Source organism: Apteryx mantelli, chromosome 1 (assembly GCF_036417845.1).
Source record: "Apteryx mantelli isolate bAptMan1 chromosome 1, bAptMan1.hap1, whole genome shotgun sequence".
Classification (NCBI taxonomy): domain Eukaryota; kingdom Metazoa; phylum Chordata; class Aves; order Apterygiformes; family Apterygidae; genus Apteryx; species Apteryx mantelli.
Genome location: NC_089978.1, coordinates 212,498,169 through 212,515,807, shown reverse-complemented (window position 1 = coordinate 212,515,807; position 17,639 = coordinate 212,498,169). Strand labels below are relative to the sequence as shown.

At 38.7% G+C, this 17,639-nt stretch overlaps 1 protein-coding gene across 1 annotated transcript in view; it reads left to right on the top strand.

Moving 5' to 3' along the window:
- SEMA3E (semaphorin 3E) overlaps window positions 1–16,941 on the top strand; it is a 71,666-nt gene extending 54,725 nt beyond the window's left edge. Inside the window, exons 12-16 of the mRNA XM_013943991.2 lie at window positions 294–335; window positions 3,448–3,614; window positions 10,058–10,125; window positions 11,659–11,798; window positions 13,773–16,941. Of these exons, the coding sequence (XP_013799445.1) occupies window positions 294–335; window positions 3,448–3,614; window positions 10,058–10,125; window positions 11,659–11,798; window positions 13,773–14,225 (870 nt within the window). The 3' untranslated portion in view covers window positions 14,226–16,941. The remainder of the gene's footprint in view (window positions 1–293; window positions 336–3,447; window positions 3,615–10,057; window positions 10,126–11,658; window positions 11,799–13,772) is intronic.
- Window positions 16,942–17,639: the final 698 nt, after the last annotated feature.

The following is a 17,639-nucleotide window of genomic DNA, read 5'->3' as shown; positions in this document are numbered from 1 at the left end:
TAGTGGTGGCAAAAGCTGATGTTATGTTTGACAGGGAAATTGTAGTGTTCTTGTGGATTTGATAATCTTGATTTACAAGTGTTGGTTGGTTGATTTTAAATAAACTTTTTCAAAGCAAAAGTTCTCAAAAACACAATTTCCTCATATCTTCCTGTAGCATCAGAACTTAGAGAAAATTAAAGCATTTAGCAGAGCTGTGCATAATAAGTAATAAGCAACACCATTTTACCTAATTTATTGTCATGGTAAAAAGTATTTGTTTTCTAAGCAAGGACATGTTTCTTATTTCCTAGGAGCCAGTTCCTATCATTTCTATGGAAATCTCTTCAAAAAGGGTACGTATTTGACGAGTTTGAAATATGAAGATTGTATAACTCAAATGTAGCAAAGTTATAAACTGTATAGAAATAAACATATAGCAGCCTAATGAGATCCAGACTGGTAATGTGTAATCTTTTTGTTACATAAACTTATAGTTAACGTGCTCTGTTTCTTTGTGAAACACTTATGTTTTTCAGGTCTAATGTTAAAACTTAAATCTCCTTAGTTTACACTATTTTTCATTTCAAAACAAGAAAAAAACATATCTGATTCATGAGTTAGTGGCATGGTAATCACAGCAGGGATTAGCTTGGTGGATATGGCAGCTCTAGGAAGAGCTCCTTGCTGATAAATGCAGACAGACTAACTGCAGGCCGATGGGGATATCAGTGCAAAGCAAGCCTTGCTGGCACTCCCACATGTTCAGTGTTCGCTCCCCATGGAAGGCAGCGTTGTTTGGAAACGATTCACTGTTGCTGAGTTTCTGCTACTCTAATAGAAACACCGAATTTATTACTCTTGTAGGTAGATTCTCATCATTACCTTTCCCAGACGTCCACTGTAACACAGAATGATTATATCTTAATACGAACATCTGCTGTAATATAGGTGCACATAACATAGCTAAATGCAAGTAACAATGAATGAAGATTGCATTCATAGGAGGTGGGGCGTGCCCAAACAAATCAGTTCTGTCTTGGTGGTTTGTTGACTCATATTCTTTCCATAGTTAAAGTAGAAAGACAAACTCTTATAGCGATTCAGAGGAGGATTCTAATTTTACATTTTCTGAATTATTTTCTGAAATAATCTATTTTTTTTTCATGGACTGTGGAAGAGCTCTGGAGACAAGATTGTCTAATACTGCACCTAAGTGATTATTTGGAGAAGGACTTGGGTGTCATTTTAGATACTTCTCTCACCTCTCTTTCTCAGTAAAATGTTGTAGTAAAAGGGTTGTAGTGGAAGTGTAAAAAGGAGATGCTGCATAAAAAGTGAGATAATCTTCCTCTGTTGCATCTAGCTCACAAATGGGCTGCTGCTACCAACTACACTAATTCAAGAAGGATCTGGAAACTCTGGAGAGAACTGTAAAAGGGCCACCAAAGCAATCCATTGGCTGAATAATAAACTTTCTTGTGAGAAGCAAAGGCAGCTTAACTTTTTCAAGATATCAAAGAGGAGATTGAAAGAGAACTGAATAGCCAGATATAAAATTTCACCCATCAGAATGGCTTCCTACTGTGTGTGTGGAGGCACTCTTCAACACTGATAGTAAAGCAATATCAAAACTAAATAAGCGAGTTCAACTTGTTGATCACAGGTGAATTTAATCTTGAAATAGGATGCATTTAATTAAATGTTGGATTTCTTCTTAGGGGCAGGATCAGCACCAAGTCATAGTGTCTTTAAAGTGAGACCTGTCAGTGGAAGTATGATTTAGTTGAGTTTATGTGAAAAAAAAGTTATGTAACTTCTCTGCCCTAGCATTTGTCCTGGCCGTTTGACCTTGGAGTTTGTGAATCTGTGGAGAGCTCCTTGCTAGCTTTGTCTCAATATCCTTATAACACTCACCAGAGATCACTAAATCTGGAGGTATAGTCAAATATCTTGTTTCAGGGCTGAGTTAGTAATCTGCAGGGGCTAGGAAAGAATGCTTTTGGATGTTCCATTGGCTAGATTTTGAATGAGTTTCGCCCTCCTCTGATGAATGAATAATTAATGTAGACTTTACCCCTGCTAAGAGATGAAAGAGAAAGTCTCAACTTGTATGTCTCACTGAAAGTGCTGTTCATGTCTTCTAGGACAATCATATTGCAGGCTTTGCAGACAAGAAAGAATTCCTCTCAGACAGGGATCCTAGGTTTTTTTCATCTTCCTTTCCAGTTGGCATATTGAATTCTTAGTTACTATCTTCCAGTGTATCTCAGCTGGAAAAGTCTTCAAGCATTGCTGTTATCAGTCTCTCCTATTCTTTTCCTCTGGCACTTTTGGGAGTTTAAATTTGTGGCCTAAACAAACATAGTAGGTGTAATTAGGAACAAGAAGCGGGTACCTGGATTAAATTTCATGTCGTGCGATGGACAGATCAGATTAAATGGGCTACCTGTATTTTCCAGCCTTAAACAGTTTTAAATCATGAAATTATGAAAGCTTGGTCTAAGGGCTGGAATTAGAGATGAAGTTTGGTGTTTAGGATAAACACAATTTAATGTCCATTAGGAATCCTTTTTCTGACTGCAAACCATGGAAGTAAGCAGTGCACGTGCAGTTTGCATTGCAGTGAACGCTGCATATTTCTGTGTTTAGTCCATTTACATTTATCAGCAAGATTTTTCTCAAATCCCTGTAAATTCAAGCTATTGTGTCCTGAATTTATTATGTCAGCATCTCATGAATCAGACTGATCATCTTTCATTTGCTTTGAATAGCACAATTATGTGAAATTAGAAAACTGAAACAGACTTAAAATTAGTGCTGAAAAAAAATGAAATGATTTGATGAAAAAATGAAATGATCAGTCAATTTGTACAGAAATATTTTACAGTACCAGAAAAAAAGGTCTATCTATAATTTGTGTACTTAAGGATAATACAAATCATAATACTACTGTGCATGTGAATATGTGCCTGTATTGTAAGCAACCACATCAAGAGTTGAATTTACCTGATAACTCCCATTTTAAGACTGAGGTTGCTTATAATTTCGGCAAATTTGAACAACTTTGATTAAAATCTTTCATATCATGTTATTTTCTAGGATTGTTTAGGTGACAGACAAATGAAAAGAGGGAGATACAGGAAACTACACTGAGGGAGAAATACAAACATAAAACCCTCACTATTCAGACACTGAGCTTACAAGTTTGAAATTTAGAAGCTAGGAAATGCTGGAATAAACTTGTTCTTTTTATGTTCTTTCTGCTCCTTTGTCCTCATGCACTAGAGTTTAGTCTGTATTTAAAGGCTTTCTTACAGAATAACCCTGCCTCCTTCAGGGCATAGGGTGGATGCACAAGTGGCAAGCAACTATACTTCTATCATTTTTTTAGGAAAAAATTGAGCCGTAACAGAAGTTTTAGTGGAAGCTTTAGGAGATTAACTGCATGTGTTAAATTTTCTACAGCAACAGCTCTACGTTGGATCCGAGTCGGTCATAGCACAAGTCAAATTCCATCAGTGTGACATGTATGGCACAGCCTGTGCCGACTGCTGTCTCGCTCGAGATCCTTACTGTGCTTGGGATGGAATATCTTGTTCCCGATACTATCCTACAGGAATTCAGGCAAAGAGGTGAGAATTGCTTCTTCCTGTGAAATCATTTTTGCCTAAAACATACATAAAGAGTTCCCATTGAAACACAAATTATTTCATATCTCCCCCTCACACAAATAACTGAACAGCCCAGCCTTAGAGAACTGCAAGGGATCTGAATTAACAGGATAACATACACTGAAGCACTGGGAATACTTTTATGAATGAAGCAAATTTGCTTCTTAGTTATTATCTATAGTAAGTATTAAACAAATCTCCACTTCCTTATATCTCTTCTGGTGGGAAGAGGAAAGATGGATGTTTCATTCTTTATGATGTCAGAAATATATTTTGGTAGTATTACACAGGAGATATATCCCACAGAAATATTATAAAAAACAGACTTTCAAAAAAGAAGAGAAGAATCTGGGTTAATAGCAAAATATCTCCCCTGCACAGAATGAAACTAGGATATTCACAAAAGCTAATGTTAGCCTAAGGAGGCTCATTTCTTTAGGCTTGCTCTAGAGTCAGTTTATAAAGACAGTGCTCTAGAGGCCAGTTCAAAGCATGAACCTAGCTTGAGTTCTTTAAGTATTCCCCTGGGGAGACTTCTCCTCCCTATCTTGTCACTTGTTCATAGCTGCTGCCCTTCATTCTTCTGTCTAGTATTTTCCCGTGTATTTGCCCTCTTCCCTTCTCTCTCAAACCCAGGCCGGGTTCTCCAATTCAGCTACATACATAGCTGATAAAGCACATAAAACATGTATAGTTTAACGCACACCTTTTCCCACGACTTTAAGACCGATTTGCCACTAGACCAAGTCATTTGTAGCCTTTAGCCAGCAAAACTTTGGTTTTGAAAAATTCAGGTCTTCTCTGTAGCTTTCTTTAATTTGCTCTTTCTGTAAAGACATGTTTATATATTACATGGAGTCACCTATAGTGATTCCAAGGATTAAATTTAATTGGGTAACTCTTCTTGTCTGGAGACAGCTTTAAAAACCAGGGGAAACAGTTCATTCAAAAGGAAATCACACTATCCCTGAACTGATCTTTTTTTCTCAAGGAAAAATGGGAAATATTTATTTTTTTTATCCTGCAGGCTTTTTCTTTCCATGAACCTGGATGCTTGGTGAAGGCAAACAAATACACTGCTGATTATAGGCAGGCATAACAGACATTTCTGTGGATTTTCTAAAAGATAATGAACAGAGGAAGTATTGGGTAACACAACTTTTTGTATAGGGCACATCATTAAAAAAAGTCAAAATGAGAAAGATAGCCAGTGACTCAGCAAAATTAAGAACCTATCTGAGCTATTACAATTGTACCAGTTATAAATTAAACCAATAGGAAATCCACACCACTTTTGCAGGCACTTTTGCACTTTTTACATATCCTCTTGCAAGCAGACCTAGTGGCAGAAGTGGAATCTGTGGGCACATATAACATGACAAGCCTGGCTAAAATTCTCAGGATCCAGAATTTAAGCAGGAAAAAGAGAGATGATTTGCTATATAGTGGGCCAGGGAGATTTGTTTCCTCCAGTATAAGCAGAAATTGGGTTATCATAATTATAACGCACATGAGTTACTCATCTAACCATGTAAAAGCCTTTTTTTGGGGAAAAAAGTTTCCTACCAGCCTGCTAGGAGACCAAATCCCATTTATGTTGTTCTCCAGACTATTTATTGTCTAAGAAAAGATAAGAGAAACTCACTAGCTCCTTAACTCAGTTGCACATTTTTAGCATATTTCTCACTTAAGACAGATTCCAGAGTTGCAGCCCTTAAGTTTCCTGACACATGCATTTATCCAGGGTTGAGTGATACAAGCAGCACCCCAGGCATCTTCCTCTGCCTTACCTCAACAGCATTCAGCAGGTCAGTCTCTAAAAGAAGAAACTACTGCTGTTATCACCTTCCTTCTCTTAAGATAAGAGCTGCAGCAGTGGAGAGGGGATTTGCACTCTATTAATTGTTCTTGAAGTCTGCAAAACTTGTTTTATATTTAGGAATTCAGGGAAACAGCAGCAGAACTAATAATGTTGGGAGGGATGTGTAGTATTTGCTTTGTTCGCTTTAGGCAGCTATGAGTAGTTCAGAGCATTTTAAATTTAGGACCATACATTCCCTGTGCAGTAAAGGCAGAGAGGCAGGGAGAGCTACTCAGGACCCATGTATGGAAGAATCCCGCTGGGTTCAAGGAGTGCCCTGCTAGAAAAGGCAGGTCTTGGTAGACAACATGGAGTTTTCTGATACCAAACCACCTTGAGCAGGAGATAACCTTGGCATGGCTGCCCTGTGCTCCAGACACAATTAACTCCACATCCTGGAGCGTACGAGGCTTGGTTTGGCTTGGCCTTGTCTCTGGGTCCAGCTTTCTAGGCAAGCTAGTAATGTGAGTACAAGGGCCATTAGGGAGGGCTTGTTCCCTCCCATTCCTCACAGCCCACCCTTCCTCGGTACTCATGTAGCAGCAGGTCCTAACATTGCAGGACACTTCATTTAGCTTTAATAACTAGGTCTATCAGTTCTAATGTGGCCCTCATACAGTATATTTAGGTGGGCTTTTGCATTTTAAAAGCAGCCCCGGTAGTGCAGTAAGAGCACTGTTAAGAGCTCTCTTTGTACTCTTAAGAGCAGTCCCATTAGTGAAGGGTTCCACATGGATACACAAGGTATTTCAACATGGATACACAATGTATCCCTCCCTCCCTTTGATTCAAATGCTATCTTCTTTAGATCCTAATGCCTGCAGGTATGACAAGTGTTTTGAGAAACATGAAATAGAAAAAAACTATAGACTAAGGAACATGCGGGATTTAGAGAGATGAACTGCAGCATAAATTCAGAAAAACCTCTGCTTGACAGCTGGGTACTGATTTATTTAATTTTGAAAGTTTATATTTTAATTCCTTGCAAATATATGGCCTGGATAATTAATCATCTTAATTAAGGACAAACAAAAAAAAAAGTCAAGAATCCCATACCCTGATGTGGGCAGTGTAGTATGCTATATCGTCATGCTAGTTACAGGCGGGCTCCTTCCGCATACTGCAAATAGTTAAAATGCCAAAAGAGAATTATATTGCATCAACTTCCATGAAATATGCCTGAGAAAGCAGGGAGTCCAAAGATCTGATTAAATGCTTTAATTCACTATTACATCAGTAATCTGAGTTAGTCAGGTTTCTTTTTTTTTTTTTTTTTAATCTAAAGCGGCATTGAATTCTACAAATGAGATTCTTCACTGTGCTAACTCATAGTCCATGGTAAAAAAAGAGCTAAGGTATTTTAAAATGCCTTTCAAATTGGGTAGACCCGGTAAGCTGTTATTACTTAGCTAACTTTAAGAATCTGACAGTCCCTCTCCTGCCTTTTCTCCCACGCTGGCCTCTCTCGCCAGCACGCACTCTGCTGCAAATGCAACTGCGCGCTTCCTCCGTCACGGTTTGTGACGGGATCTACAAAAAGAACTCTGAACGGATTCCCCCCCCCCCCCCCAAGGCTCTTCCAAGGCTCTTCCAAGGCTCTTTTTATTTTTTTTCACACCCCCTCGCCCCCCCCCCCCCCCCAAAGCTTTCCTGTCCCTCCCTGCCGCCCGCCGCCGGGTGCTCAGGCCGGGCTCGGCGGGGCGGGGCGGGGCGGGGCGGGCGCTGCTGTGACGGGCGCTGCCCGCCAGGTGGCGCCGTGGCGAGCGGCGCCCGGGAGCGGGGCGCACGCCGCGGCCGCGCCGGCCCTCGGGGGCGGTGGCGCGGGCTGCGCTTGCTTCCAGAATTAAATGTTGGCAGCCCCGCCTGCGTTTGCGCCGTCCTCGCTGAGCAGCTGCGCGTCTCGTGCGGCCACGGCAAAATCTTCGGTATTTTTCCTGCTGGTTAGAGGCATGGTCCTGGTCGCAGTCCCCATATTACTGCTGAACGTCATTTCATAGTATTAAGTACTTAATTAAGGTGGTATGCAAAAGACTATTTTAAGCACTTACTTAACTTTAAGCTTCTACTTAAATTTTCTTAAAGTCTTGAATTAGATGCTTGTATTCAAATTAAATGCTTTGCAGAATAACGACCCATGCACCAACCCACATGTCAGTCTTTTGTAATATTTGGTTCAGCAATCCAAAACTCAAGTGTACTGATTTACTTGTTTTACTTGTGCACTGCACAAATAAACTGCACTGATGTGTGTGGGTTTTTTTGTTTTTTTTTTTTCCTTCCTGAACCAATTCGATTTTGTGTTATCTATCCCTGATTCCATGGCTGCTACTGTGGAAGAAATAATAAACATGAGGATGGTGATAATGATGACTACTTTGCTGTTTTGCAGATCATTTTTAATAAGTTCTTGAAAACACAGGGTTACAGACTGAAATGTCAACTCATGAAGTTAAAGATCGCAAAACATACTTCCATACATCCAGCACATTTGTTAGTCACTGAAAATTGTTCCTTACAGTAGTATATCTCATACATTATCTGGTAGTTTATTATTCATGGAATTCTGAATGAAATGATTTATTAAGAAAAAATAGCAAATACCAGGCTTATGTCAGTATTTGTGAAATATATGTATCTCCTAGCATCTCCCTCTCTTCCAGCTCCTACCACTCATTTTTCCTCTTGTTTAAAAAAGTAGCAAGTGATGGCACATGTAATTGTTTTTTTCCCCAGTCGTAACACCTAAAACAGCAAAATTTCACCAAACAAATGGTTATTCCTCTTGAATGTTGCTAACAAATGGAGAGATGTCCTGTCTCACAGGAGTAGGAATTTTTTTTTTTTCTTAGCTCTATAGTGATCTTCAGGAATTGAAGAGTAAATAGTACATGTCTGCTAACTATCCTTTTCCTGACAGACAGGGCTGCTGGGACTGACAGTAGTGAGGTTTTCTTGTTTGTTTTTTCAAGGCTAATGTCTATACTATTTATGTATATTTGTGCACAAGAATGTCTCTCCTGCATAATCTGTATACACAGTTCCGAAGAGCTGGTGGCAGGGTTATCCAACACCAAGACTTTACGGGGTTATTGGTAAGCACAGCTGCCACATCCATACATTAAAGTGAGCACTTCCAGGGCATGATAAAATCCTGTTACTATCCCAGAATCTCAGCTTTCACTTAGCAACATGCATGTATATTTAGCCCTTCTGCTTAAAAGAGCCAACGTAGTCCCAACTGAATTTGCAGATTCCCCCGAAACAGCAATGGCAAAATGTTGGCTCTGACACTCTGAATATCAGTAAAGGTTAAAGCCGTTCTGTTGGTCCACCTCTACCACTAGATCAAAAATCTATGTATATGACAGAACTCAGAAAATAATCACTATCTATAATCTAATATAATAACCTAATAATCTGCCTCTTGTGTCCTCATAGAGCCAGGAGAAGCTAAATATTAAATAAGTAGTAAATACAAGGAAGAGAAACAAAACTGCCTGGCTTTGCCTATCTCTATCATATATGGTTTATACAGGGCACATTAATACCTGTGCTCTATAAGATTTGCTGCCCTGCGTATTGCTGTTAATCAGTTATGTTTCTTGGCATTGGTAATACTTTGTGGAATTGCTCTTTATGCAAACACAGGAAAGGTATCCTTAGTATAACTCTACATTTCAGACTGTTGGAGATATTACATCTGGCAAGGTACAGAGTTGAGGATCCTAATAGGTTCTTTCTTTTCCCTTGTAATCAATCTTAATTTTATTTATCAGGATGGACAAAGCTGCCGTAGAAAAGCATAATTCTTCTGGGAATTCACTGTACAATTATGGTTTTCCCAAAACTCACAATAAATTTTCCCCCCAAAGCAATTACATTATCTTCAGGTTGCAGAGAAGACCTGGATTCTGACCACAGTTCTACCACTAGCTCACGTTGAAAGGATGGGCCAGCCATTCATGTGTCTGTTTCCCTATGGATAAAAATAAGCTTAACAACTGTCTGCTACACAGATGTAATAAAATAAAGTATTTGCTCTGTGCCTTGTGATTCCCAAGTTAAAAAAATAAAATAAAATAAAATAACCGTGATAAAAGAACCATGATTCACATAGAATGCAAACTATTCAAAAACAAACAAACAAAAAATTCCCTTGGACTCCAGAGTGAGAGAACCCAAAGACAAGCTAAAGATCCCTTTGTCTTTTCCTGGTATTGAATGCTAACCAGTTGGCTCAGAGGATCTGATTTAGTACTTATAGCTTCAATATAAATACTCATACACTGGCCACATAGTTGTGCTTCTTTCTCAGACAACTCTGTTTCTTTTTTTCAGGAATGTGGTTGCTAACACTTTAAGCAGAGGGAACATACCAATACATAAATGTTTATTTCTCACAATAATGCTAAAGTTTTAGGAATCAGGATTTAGCTCCTTATGTTTTTAATGAATGCAAGCAAATTCAGCATAAACCCAACAATCTGTAAGCTAAGCATGTTTTCTCAAACAATTTCTTTTTTTCTTTTTTTTTTCCCCTCAGACGTTTCCGCAGACAAGATGTTCGACATGGAAATGCAGCGCAGCAGTGCTTTGGCCAGCAGTTCATTGGTAATCTACTCACAATTTTACAAATTGCTAGCAAATGCCTGGAGCAGAGAGCACAGATTTTGCCAACAGTTTGGGCTAGACCATGATATTACCTGTGGTTTTTTTTTTTACTGCCATGTTCCTACCCACCACTAAACTATAAGCCCCCATGACGTCCAGGTCTAAGCCATGACTGTTTAGATGGCAGGGCAGCTCTGTCCTGCCGCCTGCGGTAGTCCTGCTCCCCTGTCACTCAGACCAGGCATGTGGCTAACTCCTTTCACAGCTCCCTTCTGACCCCTGTGCAAGGGCTTCCAGTGGAAACGCAAACACGACGAGGGGGCAGGGATAGGAAGCAACAGGGCCGCGTCCTGAAATGAATCTGGAATGCTGCCAAGGCCAGCGATGGGTATGGAAGGAGCTCCCCAGTGCAGACGGGGCCGGTGGGAAAAAAAAAAAAAGATAGATTATTGTGTTGCATGATGTTGTACCAATTTTGAAAAGTGCCTGTTTCAAACACTGGTATAGAGAATGGAAAAACAGGCAGAAGATGGATGCCAGGACATCCTCAGTATTTTGCAGGATAATATCCAATACATTTAAAGAGAAAAAAAGTAAATATAAAAGGTTCTTTGTGATAGATATTTTACCAGAGAAAGCTCTGTTGAAATTGTAGTCTCTTAGGGAATAAGGTAGCTTTTGGAATAGTATATTCCTATGTGAAATATTTATTATATAATAAATTTCAAATATAAGAAAGGAATCACAATGATCTCAAACCCTCTGTTTTTGAGGTGTAAAATTGTTTGATCTCAAGAACATTTCTCTCTTACTACTGTGGAATAAGATGATTTAATTAATGGGGCAATTGGTCTCCTCCAGTGTAACATATTCTAACTTATCTTCCTCTGGATGCTTTTTGGATGGAAAAGCAGAAAGGAATCTTGATTAATTGGGTTCACCTTGTTTTTATTAACATCCTTGGGCCAAAATTGTACATTCTTTTAGATATTTAATGACGTTCTGTCTGCATGTGTGTACATGATGGACATGCATAATATAAAATAGATTATTTATAGCTTTTAAGAGTTTAATTCTGCAATGGGACAAATATTCTCATTTTTATCCAGAAAAATGTTTATTTTGTGATTATTTTTAAGCATATATTGAATCGTCCTCTTGAACTGACTGAAAATCAAGACAAATGATTCATAAGAACCAGACACAAGCAATTAACATTGTGAAGGGTTGATATGTATTTCTCTGTGTAATCTTAGCTGAATCATGGTACAATTTGGCCAGTTTATCTTATGGCCAAACTGTGGGAGATGCTAAAATGATGTTTGCTCTCCTTCTGTCCAGAGGGAATATTCATTCAACAGGGAAGATCTTTACCAAGCACTGACTTTCAGTCACAGTCTGACTGGGTGTGGGTTAAATTTTATTTTTAAGAATAAAAGCCCACAGTAAATATAGCCTAAATACAGAAGGTAACAACTACTGTCAGTAGCAAATTTGGCAGGCATATCCTTAAAACCTTTGTTTTCCTTCCAGGTGAAGTCCTGGAGAAGACTGAAGAACGCCTGGTTTATGGGATTGAATACAACAGCACCCTTCTGGAATGTACCCCAAGAACTTTGCAAGCAAAAGTAATCTGGTTTGTCCAGCGAGCACATGAAACTAAAAAGGAAGAGGTAACTATTGTTACACCCTAACCCTTTAAAAAAAAGAGCCTGTGATTAGGAATATTACATCTTCACTGACAGACCTGTCATCGGTTGCTGAAATGTGCACAAGTATAAGGTAGAATCATTGTGTCCATCTGCTGTATTGAATTAATAGACCTGAGAATTTCATCTGGTGTTTGAGCTCAGTTTCTTGAAATTGAATAAATACACAAATTTTAGAAATGCATCTAAACTTGACTTAAGACCTCAAAAAAAAAAAAAAAAAACAGGCAGAATCAATGCTGGTGTGTTATTCTATGTCATTCCAGCTTAACAGCCTCACCTGTTAATGCTGCAGAGCCCTCTGAAAACAGGTGTCTGTGTGTATGTATATATATGTTTCTACACTGATTTCTCTGCCTCTTTTACATATATTGCCCTATAATGAAATGCTTCATAAGGTTAACCATATTTATTTCCCAATATCTATCTGATGCACATCAGTTTAGCTATCCCTTGATATATCAGAGCAGAAAGGGAGAAAAACCTCAGACCGCCAAAGGGCACGGCTGTCTTATTGCCTAGCAGTTAGCCTCTACTGACAGCACCAAGCCTCAGCTTAGCTGTGGATATCTGCAGACATCCAGGGTGGTACTCATCTGACAGTAAATATGGACATTTACAGTGAATAGGTCTATGTGGAAGTTAGTCGCTGTAGGCTGTCTTCAAGTGAGAGCGGTTGGTGCTGCAGTTATAACCAGTGGTACCAACTCATTCTAAGCTAGACAGCTTCATTTAGTCAGGTAAAAAATGAATAGGTAAACCACTGACTACAAAGGGAACCAAGGATGTCACACTCAGCTATAGATATCTAAAATTAAGCAAGCTGAACGACATCCTCAATGTCCATAAAGCACATTTTTGCCAGAAGGTTTGTCCAAGTCCTAACATGAAACACTGAACTTTCCCAAGTCCTAGATTCCTTCCAATCCCCAGGAGGATTTTCATGTTTGGTATTTCCTCATTTATTTACCTGGAAGATCCTAATCTATTATTCATAATAAATTTTAAAGTATTAATCGTGCCTTTCACAAAAAGCACTGAACTGTGAGAATTTTTCTGGAGGAGGAAAAACTGTCCTATTATATGCATGTCCCACTAGACCTAGTAGCTCAGATTTGTGGCACTAGGACTGGGAATTCACACCACAGACTCTCACCTTCCAGTACCTCTTTATATTGCTGGGCTTAATTACTTTTAATGTTTTCTCCTGGATGTTATTCCATTTTACATGGATAACTATATGGTCATTAGAATGAAGTCTATCCCAAGCAGAGAGAAGTTCTTCTCTTCTGCCTAATATTCAGCATCTTACTGTTAAAAGAAATACTGGAATTCAATTCTTCTTAGTATTTCTTCTGGCTAATTTATATAGCTTCATGTTCCCTGCTTGTTAGCTCCTGTGAAGTCCCAGTTTTAATAACCTAGCTCTCAGGAACTGAAGGAGGAGCATGGCCACCAAGCTCAGAACTGTGAATTAAAGACTGTAATCACCTTAAAGTTAGATATTAAAATATCTGTGAGTGTTGACTCAACACTTGACAATGTGTAAGAGCATTCACAGGAACAGTTACAGCAGTTCAGCTGGCAAATGTTTTTCATCCAATACTTTATTTGCATGTTTCAGTCTTAATGTCCTCCGTGGTTTAGTCATGAGTGACTAACCCATGCTGGGAAAACAGGAAGCTACCTCCTTCAAGATTTGCTATACTTTCCTGGTCCGTTAGACTGCTTTCCTTTCACAGCTTAACATCTTTTTTGCTTCAAATAAGTGTTTTAGTTACTTAAAAGACTTTGAATTAAAGAATCTTAGATTTCCTTAATCTTCCCCTCCAAAGTTAACATTATGTTACTGAAGGTACATTTAGGAAATAATTGTACTGATTTAATCTAACAATAAAGTCTCCTATATGCACTATACCCATATCGATTATTTTTCAGGTGAAGACAGATGATAGAATAATCAAAATGGACCTTGGCCTCTTATTCCTGAAGCTGCATAGGCTGGATGCAGGCACCTATTTTTGTCAGACAGTGGAACACAGCATTGTTCACACTGTCAGGAAAATCACCCTGGAAATAGTCGAGGAAGAACGTGTAGATGAAATGTTCAATAAAGACTATGAGGAGGAGATACCTCACAAAATGCCATGCCCAATCCAGAGCAGTATACCTCAGGCATCAAAGCCATGGTACAAGGAATTTCTTCAACTAATTGGTTACAGCAACTTCCAGAGGGTTGAAGAATATTGTGAGAAAGTGTGGTGTACAGATAAGAAGAGAAAAAAGCTGAAAATGTCTCCATCCAAGTGGAAATATGCCAACCCGCAGGAGAAGAAGGCAAGGCTCAGGCCAGAGCATTATCGGTTGCCCAGGAACATAGCTGACTCTTGATGGACAAAATCCATCTGTTGCTACTGGGAGAATTTTTATTTGGACTTAAGAAAGAGGGAGAAATCAGTCTTGGTTTTGGTAAATGAAACAGGTTTATATATATAAAATATTGGGACTAAAAACAGAAATGTTACGATAAGTTATACTGTACACTCTTGATGACTGTTTAGAAGCATTTTAAACAAAATCTGCTTAACTGTCTGATTCTAAATAGATCAACGCAGAGTTTTACATTAATGATGTGACAATCTTCAGACTTTGAGTGCTTTAATCAGTCTGTTATGTGGACCATGCTTATGCTGTATATTGTTGCATCTGATGGCATATTTAAGCACATTCAAATAGCTAAACATTCACGAGCAGATGAAAAATATAATGTATATCTTTTCTTGGTTTCACAAATTTCTCATGCTTCTGAAAGCAGCACGTCCTAATATCTTTCCTTTTGATTGTGACCTGTCTGAATTTATCACTGAGAATAATGAGATGTGTTAATATGGTGTACTGCTATTTCTAAAGATAATGAGGGGAAATCCTATTTACTTCCCACCATTATTTGTCTTATCAGTCATTTATGAAGCGCAGTGTACTGTCATGGCTAAATAATATTGCCTAATAACTTGATGTAAGTCAAATGCATGCTGACAACACAAACAGAATGAAATTCGTCAACATAACTGTATAAAAAGTTGGAATAATGTTTTAGATAGAAAACAAGTCATGGCTATTGTAATGAACATTGCCTTAGTAATGACATGATTTAAGCGAGTGCCCTCTTGTGGCAAAACAAAACATTTCTAACATTGTCATAAATTTTCTCAAGAAATGTGCAGTTAAGTATTACCCAGAGCCACAGCTGGTTTGTTTTCAGCACACACTTCTAGTCCCCATGTGCTAAATCCACAGTTTTAGAAGGCGGTGTCTGAAGTCACTTATGTTGGAAAGACAGCATTTAAAGTAACGCTTTATGTCGTTAATGTGCTTTTGGGGTAAAATGCAGTCATAAAAGGTTAGGATGTAGATTAAAAAGAGGAATGGCATTATGCCTAAAATGCAGCTGTGTTTCTACAGTTTCACAGTCTGATCCAGGTAAATCTTTTCCTGATATGCGATCTCTGGTCAAAAGAGTTGCTTTGCTGCTCTTGTGAGTGATACCAGGAGAGGAGATCAAAGAACTACGAGTCACTTCATATCTAAGATTTTCAATAGTTAAAAACAAAACAAACAAACAAAAAACCCCTTTGTTTAAGTACAAGAAACCAGATGCAGAAAATGCAGACAACCCAGCATTTTACTACCAAAGCTACTTGAGAAATATGATATTATAATATGAACTGGAAATTAAAAAAAAATACAGAAGTTATAAACATGAGTTACCTACTCAAATAAGAATGTGCTGCCAGTAGGGTAAATAGTCTAGTTTATACAGATTTTGATTTACCAAGTATATATTCAGAGGATTCACCAACCATGAAGAGAAGTTCATGTCCAGCTTCAATGACTTATCGGGAACAGAATTTGGAATTAGCGGGAGTGGAGAATATCCTGGAGACTATAGAGGCTGCTGATCCAGTGACTTCAATACATGCACGCTGTGTGTGAGAGGATCTGGCCGTGTTCCTGAGTTGCTTTCAGGATCGGTGAGCTTTGCTGCCATCCCCGAGAACAGAAAATACCTCGGTGTTCAAAAGGAGCCCTTGTGCGCACTGTCAGCAAACAGCGCAGAGGGGAAAACAGGGTTTCGCCTTGTGCCATTATAACTGTAGATAAACCTTTCAGGCATCCAGTTATGTTAAGGAAACTCCGTTTAGCTGAGGGTTTGAACTTCTTTTAACTAGAACGCCTGTCTGGGAGATGGGAACGGACGTTGTGAGTAGCCTTGCATGAATTCATCCAGCTGGTAACCTCTGCTTGGTACAGGGGGCTGGATAAATTCAGTTTTCAATGACAGCTTAAAGGAACTTAGTTGCAGTTAGGATCCTACCTTTGTTTGCTGTTAGAAGGAAAGTGCTAACACTGAAGGCTGTGGCAGAGAGAAGAACCTGCACAGAACAAACATCCCCAATTTTACTTACTCCCCTATGCAATATTTCACTGGCATCCCTGACGGAAAACTGCTAATACATTACTGACATTCTCTTCTGATAAGGCCTGCTTCTTTTCAACAGGAATGGGAGTTACATTTTAATTTTTCTGATTCATTCGCTAGTATGCAGTGCCAAATGTGTCACTGCCGGAATATTAGAAAGGAACAAGAGATCCTCACCCTGAAGAAACAAATATAACTTTGTCTCATTCTCTGAGATTGCAGGTGGAAATCATGTGATATGCAAATCAGGATTCCTGATTTGAGACCTCATATTTTTAGCTCCCCATTCCTTCAGTGGTTACATGTGGAGAATCGCATTAAGTTTTTATTTACATTTAAAAATTTAAATTTTTAGTTTACACCTTACAATCTTCATCATCACAATGACTATAAGAATTCACAGCTACAAGCTCTTGTTTAAAAAATGCTGTGATAATTACAGAAGAAGGTAAAGTGACAATAACATGTTTTGGAAGGATACACACAAATGTGCTGTACACAGACAATGTTATTTAAAATGCTTCTTTGTATATATGGGGGGGCACTGTCTGCTTCTTTTCATAATGATTTTGATGTATTTTGTATGTGCATGAAGTGGTCAAATTATAAATATAATTAAGAACCATAGTTGGCTGACATAATCTGTATTATTTTTCATTATTTATTTTGACCAGAGCAATATGATGATGTGCAGATCACTAGTTACACATAGTTATCTACAGATGCCCTTCACAGGGCATTTTAAGAGCAGATTCAGATCAGGACAGGGGGATATTAGTGCACTGTTGCCAACTGGAAAACCATTACACAGGGTAATTAGTAGATTTAGCCTGGTAACATTAAACATCTTTTGTAAAAGCTGTGATTACAACAACATCTCTTGCAAGAATGTATTTCAGAGTGGAACACGGTCACTTAAAACTAGGAGATTCATTGAGAAACAATAGTTTGGATGAAGTTTTGAAATCTGTCCTGCAGCCTGACAAGGGACAAGAGATTTCAAATCATTTGGACTAAAGGCTTTCTCATTTTCTCCCGGTGTATCCCTGTTTGTTTGTTTTTTTTTTTCCTTTGTTCTTGCCATTTGTTGTAAATGAGATTATTGTCACCTCTTACAAACTCAGACTCTGTTGGGACACCTAGCCAAGAGAGTGGTAGCCTGATGTGAAATTCCTGGCTTGCACCTCTCAAAACAGGCCTTCAGAGTCTACATGGTTTTTCTGTGGCATAATACAGGTCTCTATCACAGAATCACAGAATCGCTGAGGTTGGAAGGGACCTCTGGAGATCATCTAGTCCAACCCCCCTGCTCAAGCAGGGTCACC